The following is an 18,260-nucleotide window of genomic DNA, read 5'->3' on the forward strand; positions in this document are numbered from 1 at the left end:
GGGGCGGGGGGTTAACGGAGTTTGCCGCGATGATCCCCTTCCCGGCCTTTGTCGTTTTTTCTTCTTCTTCAGGAATTGTAAAAGCTGACCGCATCCTGGCGAGCGCGCCGACCGACCGCTCCACGGGTCTCTTCACGGTGCGTACGCCGTCGTGTGGCGTAATCGCGATGCGCCGAGCTTGCCGGCGGACCGAAACAGGAGGCTTTGAGACCGAAACGGGAGGATTTCTCCACAACTCTGGCTGTCGCCTGATGATGCCGGTTGTAATTATCGGCGAAACGTCACGGTACTCGAATCGTAAATGTTGTTGTGGGTTTACTCTCCAACACACACACCGGTGTGGCTGTGCTAGTGACGAATTGGCACATTGTGTTTTACGTGACAAACTTTACTAATTGGCTGTGTCGGGCGGTGGTGGGTTTAACGATACATTTATATTGATGCGATCTAACCCAAAAAAACAAAACCTCTTATGAATATTGGTCATGAAAGCCACCTACGTGTTAAACTTACCGATTGCATTGTTTCTTATGTGTCGCACCTCTTCCACAAAGGCCTACCGAAAGATTTGGCGATCGAAGATTTGATGTCCTTGGAAACATTCCGGTGTAAACCGTCATAGGTCCTCGCTTTGTAAACAAAAAGTTAAAAACACACTCTTTAGCGCCCTGAGTTCGGAGGGAATCAAAATTGGTCATTTAAACTTACAGTGTATATATATGTTTAAAACGGAGGTCTTATTTTGATTCAGAACCCTTAAACACCTCCAGATGCAAACTTTTGTCGAGTGTGGTTCAACATTTAAGTTATAATACTTTGATCCCTCAAAGTTGGAGGACCCAAAAAAAAAACGTTTTCAGAGTTTAACATTTCATGTAATATCTGGATTTGGCTTTTGACTGCAGTGTGTGCCCGCATGAAATGTAATGCAAGTCTCTGTGAGCCGTCGAAGCATTTAATCCAGTGCCGTGTAAAACACTCATTCACCCACCCACCCACTCACCCACTCACCCACCCACTCACCCACCCACTCACCCACCCACTCACCCACCCACTCACCCACCCACTCACCCACCCACTCACCCACCCACTCACCCACCCACTCACCCACCCACTCACCCACTCACCCACTCACCCACCCACCCACCCACTCACCCACTCACCCACTCACTCACCCACCCACTCACCCACCCACTCACCCACCCACTCACCCACCCACTCACCCACCCACTCACCCACCCACTCACCCACCCACTCACTCACTCACCCACCCACCCACCCACTCACCCACTCACCCACTCACTCACCCACTAACTAGCTTACTCACTTGCCCACTCACCCACCCACTCATTCACTCCCCCACCCACTCTCTAGCCTGCTCACTTACCCAATCACCCACTCATCCACTTACCCAATCACCCATTTATCCACTCACCCAATCACCCATCCATTCACCCACTCACTCACCCATCCATTCACCCACTTACTCACCCACCCACTAGCTAACCCATTCACTTACCCAATCACCTATCTATCCACTCACCCAATCACCCATCCATTCACCCACTCACTCACCCATCCATTCACCCACTTACTCACCCACCCACTAGCGAACCCATTCACTTACCCAATCACCTATCTATCCACTCACCCAATCACCCATCCATTCATCCACTCACTCACCCACCCACTATCTAACCCATTTACTTACCCAATCACCCATCTATCCACTCACCCAATCACCCATCTATCCACTCACCCAATCACCTATCCATTCACCCACTCACTCACCCACCCACCCACTAACTAACCCATTCACTTACCCAATCACCCACCCATCCAATCACCCACTCACTCACCCATCCATTCACCCACTTACTCACCCACCCACTAGCTAACCCATTCACTTACCCAATCCCCTATCTATCCACTCACCCAATCACCCATCCATTCACCCACTCACTCACCCATCCATTCACCCACTTACTCACCCACCCACTAGCGAACCCATTCACTTACCCAATCACCTATCTATCCACTCACCCAATCACCCATCCATTCATCCACTCACTCACCCACCCACTATCTAACCCATTTACTTACCCAATCACCCATCTATCCACTCACCCAATCACCCATCTATCCACTCACCCAATCACCTATCCATTCACCCACTCACTCACCCACCCACCCACTAACTAACCCATTCACTTACCCAATCACCCACCCATCCAATCACCCACTCACTCACCCATCCATTCACCCACTTACTCACCCACCCACTAGCTAACCCATTCACTTACCCAATCACCTATCTATCCACTCACCCAATCACCCATCCATTCACCCACTCACTCACCCATCCATTCACCCACTTACTCACCCACCCACTAGCGAACCCATTCACTTACCCAATCACCTATCTATCCACTCACCCAATCACCCATCCATTCATCCACTCACTCACCCACCCACTATCTAACCCATTTACTTACCCAATCACCCATCTATCCACTCACCCAATCACCCATCTATCCACTCACCCAATCACCTATCCATTCACCCACTCACTCACCCACCCACCCACTAACTAACCCATTCACTTACCCAATCACCCACCCATCCAATCACCCACTCACTCACCCATCCATTCACCCACTTACTCACCCACCCACTAGCTAACCCATTCACTTACCCAATCACCTATCTATCCACTCACCCAATCACCCATCCATTCACCCACTCACTCACCCATCCATTCACCCACTTACTCACCCACCCACTAGCGAACCCATTCACTTACCCAATCACCTATCTATCCACTCACCCAATCACCCATCCATTCATCCACTCACTCACCCACCCACTATCTAACCCATTTACTTACCCAATCACCCATCTATCCACTCACCCAATCACCCATCTATCCACTCACCCAATCACCTATCCATTCACCCACTCACTCACCCACCCACCCACTAACTAACCCATTCACTTACCCAATCACCCACCCATCCAATCACCCACTCACTCACCCATCCATTCACCCACTTACTCACCCACCCACTAGCTAACCCATTCACTTACCCAATCACCTATCTATCCACTCACCCAATCACCCATCCATTCACCCACTCACTCACCCATCCATTCACCCACTTACTCACCCACCCACTAGCGAACCCATTCACTTACCCAATCACCTATCTATCCACTCACCCAATCACCCATCTATCCACTCACCCAATCACCCATTTATCCACTCACCCAATCACCCATCCATTCACCCACTCACTCACCCATCCATTCACCCACTTACTCACCCACCCACTAGCGAACCCATTCATTTACCCAATCACCTATCTATCCACTCACCCAATCACCCATCCATTCACCCACTCACTCACCCATCCATTCACCCACTTACTCACCCACCCACTAGCGAACCCATTCACTTACCCAATCACCTATCTATCCACTCACCCAATCACCCATCCATTCACCCACTCACTCACCCATCCATTCACCCACTTACTCACCCACCCACTAGCGAACCCATTCACTTACCCAATCACCTATCTATCCACTCACCCAATCACCCATCCATTCATCCACTCACTCACCCACCCACTATCTAACCCATTTACTTACCCAATCACCCATCTATCCACTCATCCAATCACCCATCTATCCACTCACCCAATCACCTATCCATTCACCCACTCACTCACCCACCCACCCACTAACTAACCCATTCACTTACCCAATCACCCACCCATCCACTCACCCAATCACTCACCCACTCACTCACCCACCCACCCACCCACTAGCTAACCCATTCACTTACCCAATCACCCACCCATCCACTCACCCAATCACTCACCCACTCACTCACTCACCCACCCACCCACCCACTAGCTAACCCATTCACTTACCCAATCACCCACCCATCCATTCATCCACTCACCCACCCACTATCTAACCCATTTACTTACCCAATCACCCATCTATCCACTCACCCAATCACCCATCTATCCACTCACCCAATCACCTATCCATTCACCCACTCACTCACCCACCCACCCACTAACTAACCCATTCACTTACCCAATCACCCACCCATCCAATCACCCACTCACTCACTCACCCATGCACCCACTCGCCACACTGCAGAGCCACCCCACTTCTCTTTGTACTCTTCCCTCACACCGCTCCACCGCTTTGCAATCCCCTCCCTTAACTCTCCTTTTCCCTAAGCCCTTCAAACAAATAACCTTTCACCGCCCAAACCAGCTCAACAGACGCGTTACACCCTCACCCGTGACGACGTCGTTCGGAGCGTCATTTCTTCCTCGTTGTTTCTGACCCCTTTGGCCAGCGGTGTTCGATAATGATTGTAATCAGACGGTGTTACATGACTCGACGTTTGTTATACCCCCCCCCCCCCCTTCCACACACATTTTTCAGGAGGCTGGAATGAGGACGACAAGAGACAACGGAGAGGTGGTCCGGGCCTGCAAGGTTGTCTTCATCGCCACGAAGCCGCCTGTCGTCAGGGCCGCGTTGGCTGACATTCGCGCAGAGGTGACGGGAGACCACCTGATCGTGTCCATCGCGGCTGGCATCACGATCGCAACCTTGGAAAAGGTAAAACTATATTGTCCATTTTTCGATTTAAGACGCTCTCTCCCCGACAGACCTGGTCTTCACCTGAGGACGGCTGCTTGCGTTGTGGCCGAAACGTCGTGAGAATTATTTTATTATGTTTTATTTTTATTATTGTATTACTTCCCTTCTACGTGACTTTACCGAAAGAACCAAGAAGCTATATTGTCCATAATAGAGGTTTTTTTGGGTTAGATGGCGTCGTTAAACCCGCCACCGCCCGACACAGCCAACCAGTAAGGTTTGTCACCTAAACAGACCGTGACAGTTCGTTACCAGTACAGCACCACCGGGGTGTTGGAGAGCAAAGCCGAATTGTAAATCGTCGCTCAACTCCTCTCTCTTCACCTGCCGCAGGAGCTGCCCATGGGTGCTCGCGTGGTGCGGCTGATGCCCAACACGGCGTGCCAGGTGGGAGAGGGAGCCATGGTGTTTGCCCGCGGGCGCAGCACGACGCCAGAGGAGGCGCTGCTCCTGCAGGAGCTGCTGTCGCACTGCGGCATGTGCCTCGCGGTGCCCGAGCCCTACATCGACATCCACACGGGAATGAGCGGCAGCGGCATCGCCTACGTAAGCCGCGTTCCAACACCAGAGTCATCGATCATCACACCTCCGTCACCTACGTTCAATACCAGAGTCATCGATCATCACACCTCCGTTGAATACCAGAGTCATTGATAATAATCACACGTTCGTCACCTCCGTTCAACACCAGAGTCCTCGATCATCGCACCTCGGTCGCCGATGTAAGCCGCTTTCAACACCCGAATCGCCTTGGAGCCGGTTTGGACGCAGCGTGTACGTTCGCACGAAGAGTTGTCTCGCCGCAGGACGGTAACCGCGTTTGCTTCGCGACTCCCGCGCGCGCCAGGCGTACATGTTTGCGGAGGCGTTGGCGGATGGAGCCGTGAAGATGGGGATGACGAGGGCGGTGGCTGGCGACATCGCGGCCCAAACCTTGCTGGCAAGTCCCACGGCGGCGTGCGCTCGTCACCGATTGTAATCGATCCCCGGCGGTGGCGGCGGTGGCGGCGGTGGTTTCTGCAGCGCGTGGAGAGAGGGTGATCAAAGTACAGCTTGGGGTGTGTGTAGGGTGGACAGTGACGGGAAAATTGTGAACACGTGTTGTTGTTGCTGTTGTTGTTGTTGTTGTTCGGGTGGGGGGGGGGGAATGGAAGGAGGCCTAACGGAGAATGGCTTGATGACGATGACGTCGTAAGAGGTCGGTGCCAGAAAGATGTGGCCACTACTTGAGCATATTGGCACTACCAGGCAGAGGGAAGTGGAAACAACTAATGACGAAACGCACAGTGGACACCGAATAAGGGCTATCTGCCACGGATCGTGATGATGACGACGACGACGACGATGAAAGATGTACGCTTGTCAAACGGACGCTCATCATCGTCAGCAGCAGCAGCTTTACCAGCATCAGCTCGACAAAAGATCTCCCACAAGGCCCCGTGGCTGATGGGATTTGTGATTTAAATTTTTATAAGTGGGGAGAATATTATGGGAAGGAGGCATATCGTCTTATCTCAGTGTGTTACTTATATTCTCCAAAACGACGCGAATGGTCAGTTTGTGTCGAGTGGTTTTGCAAACTCCGGTCATCCTCGCAGCGATATTTTGGGCTAACCATCGAACAAAGACGGCCACCGCATCGCACGCTTTCAGGTGCGCTTCTGCGGCCGTCTGGAACGCTCTTCCTTCCGATATTGGGAAGTCACTGGAGCTATGCACTTTTAAGTCTAAATTGAAAACTCATTTCTTTAGAACTGCTTTTTTGTGTTGAGTTTGTTGTCCTTCCCCCGCACCTCCGATTAGCGCGGTTGACTACGTACGGTGCGAAAGTTCAACGTACGTAATGTACGTACGGACCGGAGTCCATGTTTAATACAGAGGGGTCCTTGCCGATAAACCTCTGACAGTCCACCAACATTGCAACAGGCAGGTCTGACTTCTGGTGAGACACCGAATGTGGAAAACTGGTCCAGATCTTTGCTCGAGTGGAACCAATGCTGCTGAAATGTTGCATTCCCAGAGAGCTGTGTGGTCTACTCTTTGGTTTTTCTAAAGTCACGTAGGTAAAAAATTAAATAAAGGAAAACTAAATTAAATCACGACGTTTCGGAGGCAACACAAGCTTCCGTCTTCAGGTGGAACCGTTACAGCCAAAGTCACTGTAGTAAGTGAAGAGAGCTAAGAGAAACGCGACTATATAGGGTAAGAGTAGGGGGGGGGGAGCTAGGCTGAGTTAAGCCGATTGATAACACCTAACTTCTATTCATTATGCAGGAGAGGGGGGGGCGTGAAGACGGAAGCTTGTGTTGCCTCCGAAACGTCGTGATTTAATTTAGTTCTTTTCATTTATTTTATTTTTTACCTACGTGACTTTACCGATAAAGTATGAATCCTTGCAGTCACGAAAGCTTCAAATCTAGAAGAAGCTGTGTGGCCATTGGGACGTGTGCATTTTGTATTTTTACGTGCAGGTGAATTGGCTTGTTACGTATATTCTCCACGACGGCGCTTGTTATGGGTTCAGCTCGTACAATGATAGAGTTGGGCTGTGGTGGCTGTCCACGCAGCCCGCCACCCAGCACTGCGGCAGCAGCACCGAGGGTTGGTGAGTGACCGCACAGATGTTGATAAACTCCCTTCCCGCCGTACCCCTGGCTCGCCAGGAGAGGGCGGTACAGGAAGTGGACTTGTGCATCACCTGGCCTATCCGTACGGGGATAGCGTGTTGCCCCCTCGCATGCGTGGGTTTCCTCCGGGTGCTCCGATTTCCTCCCAGTGCGTTAAACGCTCATCGCTGATCGGCCAAAAGCATCTTCGTGTGCGCGTTGCGACGATGCGTTTTGCATAAACGACGCTGCCGCTTCTGACATCACCTTGTCGTGCGAATTTCAACGATTTTCTTTGCAGGGCGCTGGAAGAATGCTTTTGCAAACCAAGGCGCATCCAAGTCAGCTGAAGGACGACGTCTCGTCTCCTGGAGGAACCACAATATACGGGATACACGAACTGGAAAAGGGGAACTTCCGATCCACGGTCATTAATGCCGTGGAAACGGCAACGGCCAGAGCCAACCATCTGGGAAAGCAGTAGGACTTGAATTTAAATGTTTACAAGCAATTACAACTCGCATTTAAGTGCTGGCAGTACGGTTGCCTGGGCTTTAATGTTGCAAAAGTGAAGAAAATCTGACTTTACAAAGGTGGAGATGCCGTAAAAACCGCGTTCGTTGTTTCGTTCGTCGTCGTTACAGTCGAGTGATGAGAATAAACGCTGATTATGACATTTTTCGTCTCCGTCTGTTTTTGTTGTTGTTGTAAAATAACGTTTTGGCAATGAACACGCGTGGCCACCATTCCCCCCTCGTCCACTGGCAAAAAGCCGAGCCGGAGCTGGGCCGGGCGGTAACGAGCGGGTTTTTCCACGGACCATTCCAGAACCAAACCGTTCTAGACATCCGATTCACAAGACACCCGAATCTGTCTGGGTGGGTGGGTGGGTGGGGGGGGGCCAAGCAGGGCCAGGGGCGGTGACAACACCATCGTTGCGTCCTGACGTCATCGCACCCGAGGCAGCGGAACATAATTGGCTTTTTATACGCTTTGGTTCTTTCGGTAAAGTCACGTAGGCATAAAATAAATCACGACGTTTCGATCGCAACACAAGCGGCCTGATGACAGACGCTTGTGTTGCGATCGAAACGTCGTGATTTAATTAATTTTATTTTCTACCTACGTGACTTTACCGAAAGAACCAAAGAGTATAGATTCCTGCAGTCACGTAGGCTTCAAATCAAGATTGACGCTTTTTATGTTCATGTTTATCTTGCCTTTAAAAAAAAAAAGAAACTCATCGCTTTAAAACTGCTTTTTGTGTTTAGTTTGTTGTCCTTCCCCGGGGCGCATTCGATGAGCACGCGGTGCCAAAGAAGTGAAACACGCATACGTAGCATTTACATATTGCTATTTATACATGCTGCTCTGCACGTGTGACTTTGTGTTTTGTGTGCGGGTGCATCTGCATCGAGTACAAATCAATTTCATTTCTCTTGAAGTCCCTTGCAGTGCAGTTTCGAAAAGGTTTATTCATATTTTCCGACCGTAAAAGACACTGCGATGCAATTAAACCACATCTCCTCCAATACTTTACACAATAAACAACCCATTGGTATAGTACATAGTTATTCCAAACCCACTCCCCTTGGTATACAACACCGGTTTTACACTCGTGACAAAAAACATCGAGTACTGAAGTGCACCAACAGGATACCGTTTATAGACTTAAAACACGACGTTTGAGAGACACGTGCTAAAGATTTCTCGCGCGTTCCTTTCGGGAGCGCTCGTAATTACCGAAGGAACGTCGCGGAAGCAAAGTGAACCACGCGTTTACTTTTTGAACATTGCCAAGTAGTGGTTGACGCGACGATGGTCCCTTCGTTTGAGATGCACGGATTGTATTTTTACAATAACAATGGTATGTACAGACATGATGGGGAGTTTTCTTTCCCTTCTAACAGCAGCATATTGTCAAACCACAACACGCAGGCACACAGACAGTGGGAGACTGTCACAACTCACAATTGCAATTCGATATTCACCACCTCCTGTCCAAATCTTGGCGCGGCACGGGGGTTGGTTTTTTGTTCGCGCGCGTAAAACTTGCTCATCGGTGCGGAATGTAGGCGAGTTACGAACACCCCTGGACCCAATGAGGTTCTGAGAACGTCCTTGCAAATCGTAATTTCCCCCAACTCGAGTCCTCTCAAGCCATTTAAAGTCCTTCCTCTACCCACCCCCCCCTCTACCCCCCCCCCCCCCCCGTAGCTTATTCTCTGCACGAGCAAACTAACTGTGCAATGGAGACTTGCGAGCGCGTCAAGCCTACGACTAGATTCGCCGTCGCGGGCCTAAGAGATGAGAGAAGTTTGCTACTAAAGTGAGGTGTTTGGCTTGGATATACAGCGCGACGAGTGGATGCTTAGGGCAGACCACTTGGACATGTGACGGTGGGCTTCTGAGGGTTGGAGAAAGCATGTTTAGGCCGAGGGCCAGGAGTATGTTTTGGCCTCTCTGTTCATCACATCTACCGAGATTAGCACTGGTCACCCCCCCCCCACCACCCCACCTTAAGCGCACGCTCATTCATTCGAGCTTGAAGTTTTACGCGAGTTTTGGTAAGTTGTGCGGAAAGTTTAAGATGTCTCGTTGTTAACGCTGGGACCCTTGCTTAGCCGCACCACCTCCTGAGATAGCAATTCCATGTCCTGCAAAATATAAAAGCAAACAAACATTCGCGTCAACGTTTCGTGCCTGGAAAATCAAACGCGCGTTACGAAAGTTGACGGAGCCTGGCAGGCGCTTGTCAACACAGAATCCCACGACGAATCGTCAACACGCCGCCGCCTCTCCTCCGAGCCCACTGATCTGACTCGCGTCTTTAACGCTTCCCATCCAGCGGCGACAATACCGCAATTTATTTTTTCAAATTTTTTGTTATCTTTTCCCAAATAAAAAATTTCTAAAAGTAGGTTTTTTCGGTAAAGTCACGTAGGTAAAAAAATAAAATTAATAAAAGCTCTCATGAGATTGTCTTTTCCGAGACCAAGGTACTCTGCAAACCTCCTGGCTACCATCAAAGGTTTGTACACGAAGCCATCCAAATATACAAACACAGACATAATTTCAACCTAAGAGTATGAATCCTTGCAGTCACGAAAGCTTCAAATCTAGAATTGTTCTTAAAGTCCCCACCTTTTACCTCCCCCCCACCCCCCGCTCCTTTAAATGGTCCAGTTGCATCGGGACTGTCCCCCGGGAAACCCGGTCACGCGAGCCACGTGCTGCATCGTGCTTATCGTGTTTTGTTTACGATCAAAATAAAATGTCCTTAAAGATCGGTGCCTCGTGCAATGGTTGCCAAGTTACGGCGCCGTGGTAACCGTCGTTATTACTGTCATTTTAACGGACCCTTAACACACGGTGACGTTAACTCTGCAGCAAGCGCCTCTGTGGGGGGGAAAACATCGGTCGTTCTACGGACAGACAGATCGACCGACCGATCGAGGTCGGGGGTTAGCAAGGGGGGCTCTTCCTGCACCTATGGTCGCGTACAGTGTTCCCTCGCTATGGCTGTCCGCGAATCGCATCCGGACCACTCTACACGGCTGCACCGCGAGAGAGAAACAATAAAGTGATGAAAATGTAACGCGACAAAGCGATGACAAAATGGTAATGCGCAGCAGACTCGTAAATTAAGCTACGTTCATTTGTATACTTTTATTTGATACTTTCATATATTTGTATTTACTTCATCTTTATTATAAGCAATTTTAATTTTTCGTGTTATAATTTCCATTTATTTGATAGTTTTTTTTCACGTATTTATTTAAGGTAATTAATGAAAATGTATTTAAGGTAATTCATGAAAAAATGTATTTAAGGTAATTCATTAAAATTATATCTCATTATCCGCGAAAACTGCTGTTCGCGAGCATCACCGCAACGTGTCACCCCACCACCCCACCACTCCCTCCCCTCGCGAATAACCAGGCAAAAAATAAAATGCACCGGCGTTCACCTTTTGGAGGTACATGTTTTTGGTGAGCTGCTCCTCCAGCATGTGCTGCAGCTTTTTGTTCATGTCCCTCACGCTGTCGTCCCCCGGCTTCACGAGGTCCCGGAACACGCTGCCGATGCTGCTCCGGTCGGCGTGGGCGTGCGCGTGGGCGTGCGCCGCGGCCGTGTCTTCAGAGTAGGTAGTAAAATTAAAACATGGGGCAGGTGGCTTTGCGTGTAAGATTATAATATACCAATACCCATACCCGCCATTCGCCACTAAGTGACGGTGACGTCACCGCGGCGCCTGTGCCGGGCCGGGTGCACTTTGAGGCTACCACGTGAAGTGTCAAAGGCTCGCTGACGGGAGGTCTCTGGACAGACCCAGGTGCCATGGGTTGACTGACTGAGATGACCGGCATATGTACCACCAGCTGTACTCCCTACTGTGCCAACCTGCTGCATTTTAGCTGCCCGGCGCTACGCTCGTTGTTGTGAGCGTTGCTCCTCCGCCCTCCATTGTTGTTGGAGGGCGACTGCCTCCAACTGCCCAGCAGCGTCCTTCACGAGCCTCCTCCACGGAGGCCGATCTTGGTACCGCTGGTACCAGTCGTCGGCGGGTCAATATAAATAATTTATATTTAGATTTTTCTGCGTGGGTTTCCTCCGAGTTCCTCCAGTTTTCCTTCCCACTGCTAAACGAGCGTGCGATTCGGAACTACGTTCGGTACGGCTTTTTGCCGTTTGGATACAATCTGGGACCGTTCAATTCGGCACCCACAGTACCCAGCGATGATTGCTACGCGATTCCCAGTAGAGTATATTTTAGAGTAATTAAAAATATTTCTTGCCAAATTTGGACCGTGTCATCAACACACCACGGCCTACTCTTCTGCAAAATGATGTGACGTGACCTTTAGCGTCTCGTTACGAAGCGGGCGGTGCTCATTCGCGGTGAATACATCCGCGGTATTAACCGGAGCCGGGGGACGGGAGGGGGGTCCTGCTGGAGTCAAACCGCCAACGGCTACAACCCGCACACGCTGCGTATAATAGCGGCTTGATGGGCGAGTAACGACAATTCCCAACGCTCGCGATGCGCGCATCGGATCATGCGGGCGAGGAAAGATGATTTTTACATTCTTTGATCATTTTTTCCCGTGGAATTGCACCACAAAGGCGATCGTTTAATTTAGTTTCATGGTCGAAGGAAAACGACGGGAAGGAAAATTGGCGCGGTAACTAACGCCGCAAACAAGAAATTAAAATGCAAAGTTGGGTCGGTGGGAATGTCGATACAAATATAATTACCTATCCGACTTTCCATGACGTACGCCTCAATGATCGCGTTCTTCTTGCAGATGTCCTCAGCCATAGAGGAGCTGTTGGCTTCCAGGTGTTTTACCTTCACACGCAGAGCAGCATCAAGTAGTCAGCCGGGACGTTACGAGACGTTTTGCCGTCCCATCCCATTCACGTGCGAGTGGCGGGTGTGCGACTGCCAGGTGAGCGGCGATCGCTACGGCGAGTGGGATTGTCTCGTGTCTGGCGTATTGCCGAGCGTCTGGTGAGTAACGGCACCTGGTATCTGGCGAGCGTTTGGCGAGTGCGAGTGGTGAGTGGTGACTGTCACGTGAGCGGTGAGGTGTGTGTGTGTGCGCTTTCCAAGACTCCTGTGATTTTAAAAAGCTTCCATACAATTCTGTCGTTTGCTGTGTGTCCATTTAGATGTAAAAAAGCAGACGCCAAGGTATTTTTACCTTCTCCTCCAAGTTCCACTTCTCCTGCTGCAGCTCTGCGATGCGCTGGAACATATCCGTCACCTCGTCGTCTGACAAATCAGCGGGACGTGACGTGTGAGGGCTCTCCGTATGCTGCTGGCACCACAAACACAACAAACACGGGACGCGGTTTTATTCAGAGCGTTAACGACGACGATTTCGACTTGCAGCGCGTCGCCCAGTAGCAGTAGTAGTCGCTCGCTCTCGGAACAGAAGCTGCCGAACATGCCGGTGCGTTATAAATCTTGGATTGATCGAGATCGACTCAGAGGCGTGAGGAATCACGGACAAGCAGGAAGGCAGCCACGCGACGAGGCAGCGCCAACCATTGCCCAAGCTCTGCGATCCTCTATATATTAATGTGTTCGGCGTTAATTTTATTTAGAGAGTCGTAGTGCCGTTGTTTTTCAAGACGTTGTAACTCACCGCAGAGAACCGTAGCTACACGACTGCGCTCTACGACAGCTGGCGCCAAACCGCACCACACACCCTCCCGCATGGCCTTGTGGGAGCCTCGGTACCAATAAAGTTATTACATTTTTTCTTCCGATGACGTACACGTGACGTACACGTGACGTACACGTGACGTACACGTGGCGTACACGTGACGTACACGTGACGTACACGTGACGTACACGTGACGTACACGTGACGTACACGTGGCGTACACGTGACGTACACGTGGCGTACACGTGGCGTACACGTGACGTACACGTGGCGTACACGTGACGTAAACGTGACGTACACGTACGTCATCGGAACGGGAAAGAGTTAACGAGCATTTACACGTGGTAGGAAACCACAGCACCCGGAGGAAATCGACGTGTGTGCGTGGGGGAAACGCCCCATCGAGTGACGCAAGCGCCGTCGCTGCGACCGCACCTTGCTGGATGAGGGCGTCTCTCGCATGATATCCCGGTAGCTGAAGGACGAGATGCTGCTGCTATCGCCGGTCTGCGTTCGTGTTGGCGAGCACATGTCGGACAAATTGAGCTCCTCCATTCCTGGAACACAGAGGTGGCGAAACGCTCCGATGTCAGCGCGAGTTGAAGAGTGACGAACCCGTAATATTCATAACCAAGGTTTGGCGACCAGCTTCATTGGCCCATCTGCCAGCAACTGTGGAAAATCGCCTGATGAAGCCAGTTGCAATCACCAGTGACCCATCACGGTTCTCGAATTGTAAATGTTGTGGGTTTACTCTCAAAACACATCGGTGTGCTGAAATACTAACTGGCATATTTTGTCCTGTTAGCGAGCTTGTATTAAGGCTGTAAAAACACAATGCGGTGGTGTGGTCAGGACGGGGCCTGACTGCATTTGTGACAAGCCTTACTAATTGGCTGTGTCGGTTGGTGGCGGATTTAACAACATCGATATTTACGCGATCCAACCCAAAAACAAAAACATTATTACGAATAATAATGGTCGCGAAAGCCTGCGCGCGTAATATTCACCGGATATTTGATTGCAATAAAATCGTGCCATTCTGACAAAGTTTTCGTGACTGCGGGAATCCACAATATATATAATATTTTATTTCTACCTACGTGACTTTGCCGAACTAACCAAAGAGTTTGACAAAGTTGTTGAGCGCAGGGCCCCCCCCGAAAGGCCCAAAACGTCAAGCGGCCAGCAACCGACAGAGCCGGCCGTAGTTTCACGGCGGGTGGAGATGCTGCCGTTGCTGCTATCCGTGTAGAATCCCAACCGAGGAAAATTTGCAGACAAATTTCAACGACAAGTGGAGGAAGACCAGGTGATGACGGCCTATCGCACGACGTCACGCGATCTTGAAACGTCCACTGTGCAGCGGACGGCGGGTATTTACGAACTGCTGCAACAAGTAGCGTGCGCGCGAACCGCCCGGCCACGTGACCAAACGTCTGGGTCATTCTCTTCGTCCGCCGGATACTGTGGATGCCGAATTGAACGGTCCCAGATTGTATCCAAACGGCAAAAAGCCGTATCCCGAACGTAGTTCCGAATCGCACGTGTGTACGACAGTGGCCTGATGTTTAGCGTGGGAGCTGTTGGCTCATAGTGAGAGAGGGGGGGGACAAATTGTGCTGAAGCAGAGTGTATGAAAGCACTGCTTAAGTTTCCTCTGGCCGGGCAGAACATCATCATTGATTCGAGCTCGCCGCTATACTTCCAGCTTGCCGCTACACTTTGAACACCTGAAACATCGCACCACATAGCAGCTTTCATTTCACGAGGCATACTCTGCAGAAGGCACGCTCGGTGAAGTCTGCCTCGGGTTTTGCCTCATTAAAAGCAACTGGAATATATTTTGGTTAAATGGAGTAAATGTTACGGATTTGTCGTGACCGACCTCAATCGTTGCTCATGAGAACTGTTCTTCAATTCGCCCGGTGAGGCTCAAACGACAGTAATTGGAGCGCTGTTAAACGCGCCTACACCACCTGACAATTTAACTTGTTTGGTCGCATCGGCTGGCGGAGGCTTCTTACGACACAGATTTGGCCAGATCGTTACGTGGCAAAACCCAAAACTCTATTAGGATTCGTAATAATAATGCAGGGCAGCCAAAACCTACGTCAGTTTAACACGTAGGCCTTTCGTGACCAATATTATTCATAATAAAGGTTTTTGGGTCAGATCGCGTTATTTATAAATGTGTCGTAACCCTCCACCACCCGACACGACCAAACAGTAAAACATGTGTCACGTTTACAAAGGACAAAATAATTCACGTATTTAGCCTTCAGCGGTATTTGTACCGAATTTATATCCGTCATGATCTCGAACCGACGACGATTATTACCTGCGCGCATTTTGCTGTTGGTTAAGAAATCCTGTAGTCTCTCCTGCACCCGATCCGCCCTCTTCCGCTCCAACTGCAGCTGCCTCTTCAGATCCTTGAGCTGAGCGAGCGTGCAAAGGGAAGAAGAAGAAAAACCCACAAGACATCGTCACCTAATGCGATCATCGCCAGAGACGCTCTCGGGCATCGTGATTCACCAGCAACGTTGTAAACTATATCATTTAGAAACACGGCAGTAATGATTACCCACGTGCCGCTTATAAAGTAACAGATGCGCAATTCAGAAGCGGGGCTACGTACTTGTGAAATAATAATAATAATAAGATAAACCAACTTTACAAAACCTATTAATACACTTCCGCTTATTACACTTTCAGTTAATTTCGTAAATGTATTTATCGTATCATTATTCTCGTGCCGAGTGTCTTCTGCTGCTGCTGTGTCCTGTACGGCGCTTTGAGGTCCTCGATGAAAAGCGTCTCTGAAGGAGTGAGCCAGAGCAGCTGCTTCTTGGGAACTTACCGCAGCGCTTCCCTTTTTCTCGACGATCCTCTGCTGGTCAACAACATCCTTCAGCTCCTGTCAAAAACAACAACAACAACAACAAAAAAGAACACACCACGGCACCCGAGGCACAGTTTTACAATTTCAACCAAGGCCGAGCACAATTCGCGTAAGCGGAAAGCATCGGACAAGGGAAATGTTGTAAATTACAAACGAGGCTGCAGGTACACGTTTTGGATAGTGGACAGCAGAATAAAACGCAAATCTAAGATCGCAAATGCTGCAGCGGTGGCTCGATACGGCCCTGCCATCGCTATACAGGGTGCTTAAACATTCTTTCGGGAAAGTCACGTAGAAGAGAAATAATAAAATAATAAAATAAAACATAAATGTTTACATATGCAACTGTGCGTGTGTACATGCATTGCGTGTCTCTAGCTTTTCCGACTCGCACCGTGCTTTTGAAGCAAGTGCAAAGCACACGCGTCCGCGCAGTGTTTCAGCCCGGGCGATCGCTTTGCGATTGACGGCGGTGCGATACAGCAGCAGTACGATTGCCCCCCTCTCCCCAACTCGACCGCACAACGAAGACTCGGTGGTGCATCGGAGGCCTTTCGGTAAACCCACGGTGCCCTCCGTTTCAACGTAGAGCTCAACTTCACCAACCTGCTTCAAATGCTCGATTTCCTGCTTCAGTTCCGCCTCCCGCTGCAACATGTTCTCCAACTCTTGCTTGAGATGAACCGCCTCTTCCATTTTTCTCTGTGACGAAAAAACAAACAAGGCCACACGGTGAATTAATGCACCTTCGGATAAGCTTTTGACATCCGAATTCAGACACTTTTATACGCACGCTCTGATGCAAAAGTCACATGACTTTCGATAGCCGTTCCAACGTGACGCGTAGGGCTTTGACAACCCCTGTTTTTAGGCTCGGATCGCCGGTGGAAGCAAAACGTGCGTCGGTGCACCCTCCTGTGCCCGAGGCAGCCATCGAATAAAGCTGTCACGTGACGAACAAAACGCGGCCGATCTATCACTGCAAATCCGCGTTTTGGTGGTAGTTGCAACCAGCATCGTCACGCAGGTGTCAGGATTGTGTCAACAACGACGCTTGCTTGTTTGTCAGGCCAGTTGCACAGCGACTACTATTTTCTCTTAGAAAACCTCATCGCCGGTCAACCTCTTCAGTCTCTTCTCCAGATTCTCACCGAGTTTTAAATTGCAACCGTTCTCGTCGTCCCACATTTTGGATTTGCAGTTGGAGGCCCCGAGTCGGGCTCCGATGTCTCGAGCGCGCAGCCCTGCCGCCGCCGCTGCATTCCGCGCCAATTACTCCGCTGTCGCGCGAGCCACGTGTACTCAACAAACGCGGCGATTTAACACTCGCAAAAAAATGCCAACGCGTTCGTCAATAGCGCCGTGTGGCCTTTAAAGGAACGACGTTTAAATCGCCGACGTTTCCGGATAATGGCCCTCCTTCACAGCGCGCACTTCTCACGTGCGCTGTGACGTAAGGCCCAAATATCCTTGGTCGGGGACGCCTACTCAGCGGGTTTTTGTCGTCGTCCCCCGTCTGTGCAATTTTAACTGCCCCTTCTTCACAGCGCACACGTGCCGGCCACCGATGCTCATCGCCCAAGAAAACGTCGCCGACAATATTTTTTGTTCCTTTTAAGGGCCACGCACGGTGTCATTGACGAATGCGTCGGGGAGCGTTTTTGTTCAACTGTGCCTCGAGCTCCACTGTTAGCAGCAGCAGCAGCGGCGGCGGCGGGCAGCATCGCCAGACAACATGTTCCAGAAACGTGGTGCACCTGCTACAATCGCCCACGTGCGGCAACCCGTCATCGCGTCGTGCGTGACGGCGCGGCGTGGCAGTGGCGTTCGATCAATCCAAGCGATTCCTAAACATCGTCCGCTAGTAAAGGGATTGAAGGTGTG

At 50.4% G+C, this 18,260-nt stretch overlaps 2 protein-coding genes across 3 annotated transcripts in view; one reads left to right on the forward strand and one right to left on the reverse strand.

Moving 5' to 3' along the window:
- Positions 1-7,961, forward strand: part of PYCR3 (pyrroline-5-carboxylate reductase 3) — a 13,234-nt gene extending 5,273 nt beyond the window's left edge. Inside the window, exons 3-7 of the mRNA XM_078876364.1 lie at positions 73-137; positions 4,468-4,647; positions 5,023-5,235; positions 5,537-5,629; positions 7,597-7,961. Of these exons, the coding sequence (XP_078732490.1) occupies positions 73-137; positions 4,468-4,647; positions 5,023-5,235; positions 5,537-5,629; positions 7,597-7,779 (734 nt within the window). The 3' untranslated portion in view covers positions 7,780-7,961. The remainder of the gene's footprint in view (positions 1-72; positions 138-4,467; positions 4,648-5,022; positions 5,236-5,536; positions 5,630-7,596) is intronic.
- Positions 7,962-9,497: 1,536 nt separating this feature from the next.
- Positions 9,498-18,260, reverse strand: part of GRIPAP1 (GRIP1 associated protein 1) — a 35,293-nt gene continuing 26,530 nt past the window's right edge. The window contains exons 21-28 of one of the 2 annotated variants that reach the window (XM_078876438.1): positions 16,983-17,078; positions 16,335-16,391; positions 15,813-15,912; positions 13,907-14,028; positions 13,004-13,120; positions 12,555-12,648; positions 11,266-11,432; positions 9,498-9,952 (exon numbers count right to left, since the gene is read on the reverse strand). In XM_078876438.1, the coding sequence (XP_078732564.1) occupies positions 9,881-9,952; positions 11,266-11,432; positions 12,555-12,648; positions 13,004-13,120; positions 13,907-14,028; positions 15,813-15,912; positions 16,335-16,391; positions 16,983-17,078 (825 nt within the window). In that variant the 3' untranslated portion in view covers positions 9,498-9,880. The remainder of the gene's footprint in view (positions 9,953-11,265; positions 11,433-12,554; positions 12,649-13,003; positions 13,121-13,906; positions 14,029-15,812; positions 15,913-16,334; positions 16,392-16,982; positions 17,079-18,260) is intronic. The other variant, XM_078876439.1, reaches the window with a different exon arrangement.

Source organism: Lampetra fluviatilis, chromosome 44 (genome assembly GCF_964198595.1).
Source record: "Lampetra fluviatilis chromosome 44, kcLamFluv1.1, whole genome shotgun sequence".
In the NCBI taxonomy this organism is placed as follows: domain Eukaryota; kingdom Metazoa; phylum Chordata; class Hyperoartia; order Petromyzontiformes; family Petromyzontidae; genus Lampetra; species Lampetra fluviatilis.